The 6000-nt window shown below is 31.7% G+C and overlaps 1 protein-coding gene across 1 annotated transcript in view; it reads left to right on the top strand.

Annotated features, from left to right (window-relative positions):
* Positions 1–3083: 3083 nt before the first annotated feature.
* The window catches only part of LOC137929738 (GTPase-activating Rap/Ran-GAP domain-like protein 3), an 84502-nt gene continuing 81585 nt past the window's right edge, over positions 3084–6000 (top strand). The window contains exon 1 of the mRNA XM_068772810.1: positions 3084–3353. Within this exon, the coding sequence (XP_068628911.1) occupies positions 3190–3353 (164 nt within the window). The 5' untranslated portion in view covers positions 3084–3189. The remainder of the gene's footprint in view (positions 3354–6000) is intronic.

The following is a 6000-nucleotide window of genomic DNA, read 5'->3' as shown; positions in this document are numbered from 1 at the left end:
AGAAAACCTGGAGTAAAATTGAGCCGGTTTTCTGGCTCGTTCTACATGTTAACTTCCGATGAACAATCGAAATTTTTAAAGATATGATTAAGATCAACCAGCACTGAGTTCGTGTAATGAGTTACGTAACTTGGGACAATGTTTCGACACTAAAAACATTGCAAAACTAAGAACGACAACAACTTTTATGTAAATTTCACCAATTTCTACAGTAAACAAAAATTTTCTAGTACAACTTTTGAAAAATTATCGTAGCTAATTATACTGTCAAACGTCTCATGGTGAGAGGTCCGTTACTACTTCGTAAGCCAGCATTGGCAAGGATCTGGTTTTGCTCCTTGCTAATAGTTGCCAATGGAGTAAACAGTGATGACAAAAATATAAAGTGAATCCATTGTAGAAAAAACGTCTCATGCTAGCTAACAAGCGCACATAAGCACTGCGCAGGATAGTAATTTTCAAAACCCTAGATGGCGTTGCATTTAAAAGGCGACATGTTATTTATCTTCGGAAGTACGAAGGATATTAGATTTCAAATACATTGACATATTGTCATTGTTACACTTACAACCTGGATTATTTTCAAATCCTATTTATAAATGCAATAACGACTTAAAGATTTATTTACAAATGCCATTTCTTAAATCAATAGCACAAATGCAAAGATTATAAACGGTTATAATCTGAGTTTGCTTCATAAATCAATGTATATTTTAAATTGCTTTGTGTTGCAGTTTCAATAAAGTAACCGATAACCGATGATACGTACCATAAATTAAGAAATTGTATATAAGAAGTGAACACAATATAGTAAACGATTTGGAATTTAAATATTATATCGAATATAATTTAAAGCTAAAAATATATATTTCTCGCAGTGTAGGAATTTGACCCAAAAGGTTGACAGACGAATTTGTTAATGTCATTGGAAGATGCTTGACGCAGTCCGCTTCTGACTGGTCACAATAGAAATATATGGGGAGATTTCTACGGCTAAAGCGATGGCGATGATTTATTCATTTGTTTTAGATATAGGTATAGGTTGCCCAGCAGTAGAGGCTGAGACTTGCGATCCTAGATCGCGGGTTGGATTTCCCATCTACATACAATCTTACATAATTCACACTTTGTGCATTAATTATATATAATTACCTCTGCTTACAAACAAGTTTCAAGAGGATGGGCAGCAGCATCTTCTACATACCATAATACTACACTGCGATTGCCAAATCGCCTGCCAAGCGTGGCGATTACAGTATACCTACTGTGGATATTTTTGCAGGGAGCATGTGCCTTGCAGTAAGCATCTATAAGCCGAAACGACGAAATATAGGCTAGTATAATTTTATACAAATGTTTGGAGGCTGTGTACGTCTTAATGGACAAACATATTTAGTTTTGTACTTTGTCCCATGAAACTAATGTAAACTTATATTATGTATTGTTGTGGGCGTGCCTTTTAAAGTTCAATAAATTATTGTATTATTTATACATACGCCGCAAAGGTGAGTTTTGACAAATGTTAGGGAGACAGCTGATATAAAGAGGCACAGCAAAATTAAATATTATTAACAGACTTTCTTGTTAAATGTCAGTTAACCGCAACCTCTAATATTTATGAGTAGTTTGAACTCACGCCTTCGATTCATGAAACCCGGTAAACTAGATAACATAACGTGATGCCGTGGTTATTAATTGTTTACATTGTAAAACCTAACCCACATTTTATATAAAAAGAGGGTTAGTTACACTGCAACATTCTACTGCGACACTATCGATTAGGCTCTAATCAAAATCAAACTGTTTGCGCAAAACAAAATAAAAAAGTAAGTGGTTCTATACAAAAGATTTACGGCATAGAGTTTTAATTTTTTATTACTTTCCCTTTTATGAGGTCTCAGTATTAACGACGAGAAAGTGTCTAACGTGGATAAAAAATAATGTCTGCAATTTGTTCCCTTTCATATCGTTTGTTACGAGTTTGAAATCAATGACTCTCGGGTTATAAATCTCAACACTAGGATAACCGTTTAATAAAACACCGTAATACATCCGTTTAAATATTTACGGTTTAACTTTTTAAAACCTAATCATCTAATGGACATAGCAGACAAAATTTTATGTTTTATTTCGTATTCTCTACTTGCGTAAAATAAATAACATCGTCAAGGTTTAGGTAAAATAAGCAAAAGCACTTAAATTTAAGCACGAGAAACCAAAATTATTAATTTATTTACTATTTTCTACGTAATTTTTTACGATAATAAACATAGAAAAGAGTTATACTTAATCTACAAAAAAAAATTAAGAAGACAAACATAGTAATCAGCAAAAGGTAGCATTAAACTTTTATACTAGATCCTTTTACTCTTACAATAGAGGTATCATTAAATAAAGCAGAAAACGTTTATATTATAAAAGGAACAAAAATTGTTACAAATTTTCTTTTAAAAAATCTGATGTTGCAGTTATAAAAATATTTAAGTATGATATTACTTTAAGTGACAATGCAGTTACGTATACACTGCAGCTGTTTGGAAAATTTCAACGTACATTACAACTCGTCCTGAAAGTTTGCCGGTCACATTGACAGTGACATAGTTTCGCCCGAAACCTGCGCGAATGTTTGCCAGCGAGGGCGGCTCTAAGGGTGGTAGAATACGAGGTGTCTAACACTGTAACGCCGGCAGTCCTCAGTCGCGGACCAGCGCCCGTAAATAGCGTGTCTCCGTCAAAATCGTGCCAGTAAACAGAGAGCAAAAACTTAATATTATCGGACTCTTTAGTTATTTTTCGAATGAACTTCTATAAAGTACGTAAGCCTTAACAATGTGTGTATCAAATTCTACAGAATTCACAAGTGAAGTTTTAGCCGCGATAAGAGCTAAACCGTAAATAATAATAAAATATTTTTGTGTTGTGTAAATTAAAAAAACAGCCGTCCTTTCTGACTATAAACCGTTCGCATTGGATTTTATTGTGCTATGCAATGCCATAGTGAGTTTTATTACATGAATTAATTGATAAAATTACGTATTGCAATATTTGTCAGTCGTTAATTAAAAACGTAATTTAATAGCATAAAGGTTTTATGTATTAAAACATTACGGGCACTATTTGCGAGGCTATTAGCAATTAAAAAACAAAACTGCACGGTTATTCCGCCCTCGAAGTCGGCAGTCGAAACGGATGGTTTGCGATGGTCACGCGATGCTTTGCTTGGAGTCGTTGGTGACGAGGTGGCGTGAGAGAGGGGAGCGTGGCGAACAGCGCGCCCGCTCACGAAGCCTCTGCTCATCCGCCGGTGATGGCAGCCTCCTGCAACTACTGCATAGGCGAGCCAGCAGCGCTATGTAAGTTGCATGTAACATATGTGTATCTATGTATCGATACTTAATTGCTTTATTATATACTTGAAATTTGGTAGAAATATTTCTTTCAGCGAGTAGAGGTCAACTAAGAACGAATTTAACGAAGTTCCAGCGCCAAGGAGATTAAGTGGACGTTCATTAAAAATGCATATCAACTTTCTAAATAAAACTTGGACAGAATTTTTTTTCATGTTTAATATTACAAAGAATGGATTTAATGAAATTACAACTACAAAGTGTCTGTACTTTGCATCTATTTATATTCAGTAAAAATATAGTAATTATTTGAAGATAATATTCTTTTTCATGGGCAAGACTCGCTCTTATTCCTAATAAATTATCAAATTTATACACAACAATTCCATAATATTTTCACATAATCATTGATTAAAAGTCTTGAAATATAATTATAATATAATCTTATATGAGTGTATATTTATAAAAGATTGTACTTATATGAAAATAAAAATAAATAAGAAAAATACAAAAAATTATTACACATAATTGTCATGCATGTATACGTCATATTCTTGAAACGTGATAATTTTTCAGGTACATTGTATCAAATGCCCATAATCTGTTTTAATATAAGGTGAAGCTAAAGGTGAGATGTAATAAAGTACGCATGTTCGTTAATGATCTATTAAGGTGTTTATTAAAGTTTGAGAAGCTTTGTGATGAAGGCATATCGCTCCGTTATTCCTGAAGTACAGGATTTATGAATGTTATAAATTCTGAGGTAGCAATTGGGCAATATACGGGATGATTGTTAATAGATGTAAAAGCTTTAAATAAGCGAATGCATTGCTTACTATCAATTAATGTATGGTACGCTCTATCTAAAAATCGTTGGTTTCAGATGTAATGAATAATGAAATTATATATATAGTAAGTAAAAGCATTTTCCAAATTCGGATAACTACATAATCATAATTATTTATTGTGTACTATTTTTCCATAAAGATTTCCTACTGCAATAATTATGTATTTTTCCTTTTGGAATGCTACAAGCCAATCATAATTAGTAAAAAAATATTGTAACATATTTCAGAGTTATCACTTTTTACAGGGGAATTGGAATTGAAATGTGGTGTATTCAATAGTAGTAGTATTCAATCTTTTAAAGCTTTTACACCTTTAACCAACCACCTTGTAAATTATTTTTATTAAAACATCAAGCCAATATGGTTGGCAATGCAGAGATCACCTCGATCACAATGTGGAAACATGTAACTGACCTAGAGAATAACGAAGGCGTGACGGATATTAGCGACTGTGATAAGAATACCCTTATCAAGTTTGGCTACGGCGCGCCAAAAAGTGTTTTGACCCAAATGTGTTTTTGGTTCTAAAAAACAATCTTGATAGAGAATGTTTTATGGCTGGTATAAATTTTATTGAATGAGTATTACCTCTGTCTAATGAATAATTCTTTTTTTTTAACTTCAGTAAAAACGTAGGAAGTATACTTTATTTTTAGCAATTAAATCTTATGATACACAGCTCTAGCTATTTTATTTAATGAAAAAGCTTTGTTATTTTATATAATAAACTGACAATTTTTTAAAGGTTTTCAAATTGAACCTTTACAAAATACTTTAAATTAGTTTGTTCTCTTTCACAGCATTGAAAGATTGCTTGAAGTTCTTAAATAAATTTCATCAGACGGGTTTAATGTTCAACATTTACAATGACATAATAGCATTAAGAGAAGAAACTGGAGTAAAAATTTAGATAGCTAAATAATATTAATAGAATCGTTTAACTGATCCTACTAAGAGAGCGAAATTTATTGAATTTTATGTAAGGTATAACGTAACTTTTTCGAGCCTTTTATAAATTGTTACGTTCAAATCATTTGGCCTTTTAACTTTGGAACCTACTATTGTTTTCGGTAATGTTACATTTGTAGCTAGAGTATTCAACTTCTTTAGATTATTCAAATGTTACTTCTACTAATTCAATGTACGATACGCAGGGTCTAGTTTCACCAAATCTTAATACGTATTTTTGTTCTCGTGAAAATAAAAATTAATATCATTTCATAAATATTTTGCAATTGGTATTCACATTGAGTACACTTCTCTAATTGTGAAATTAATTTATTAAAGATAACTCTGAGTTATTTTTTTTTATTACAAATAAATCAGTTTTAAAAATGTGAAAACTGTAATATATGTACATTCAGGATGTTTAAAGAGGTAATGGTATAGCTCATTAGTAAGCAAAAAAAATTTAAGAATTTATGTCTCTTTATCTATGTAAGGTGATTACTCTAAAATGCGGTATATTAATTTTTTTTTCTATAGATATGTTGGATAGGCCAGGATAATACTCAAGAATCTATTTTAATATTTAGTTATCCGAATTTCGTAAATGATTTTTCGAACTGTATTTGAATATTTTTTTATTATTTCTGCCACCATTCATTTTTAGATGGGGTGTACCACACATTATTTCAGAGCGCATGATTAGTCACCATACATTCAGCACTTTTACACTTATAACCAACTATCCTGTATCTAATAATAATTACCGTTGGTAATAAGTTTGCGATATTTCTTCAACGCCTTGGAAATTTCAATAAAACAATAGATGATTACCTTACAGTTACACGATCAATTAATAA

Source organism: Battus philenor, unplaced genomic scaffold (genome assembly GCF_028537555.1).
Source record: "Battus philenor isolate CCGP_79_NKW_IND1 unplaced genomic scaffold, ilBatPhil1.0.hap1 SCAF_5, whole genome shotgun sequence".
In the NCBI taxonomy this organism is placed as follows: Eukaryota; Metazoa; Arthropoda; class Insecta; order Lepidoptera; family Papilionidae; genus Battus; species Battus philenor.
Note: the sequence above shows the minus strand (reverse complement) of the source record. Positions and strands in the feature narration are given on the sequence as shown.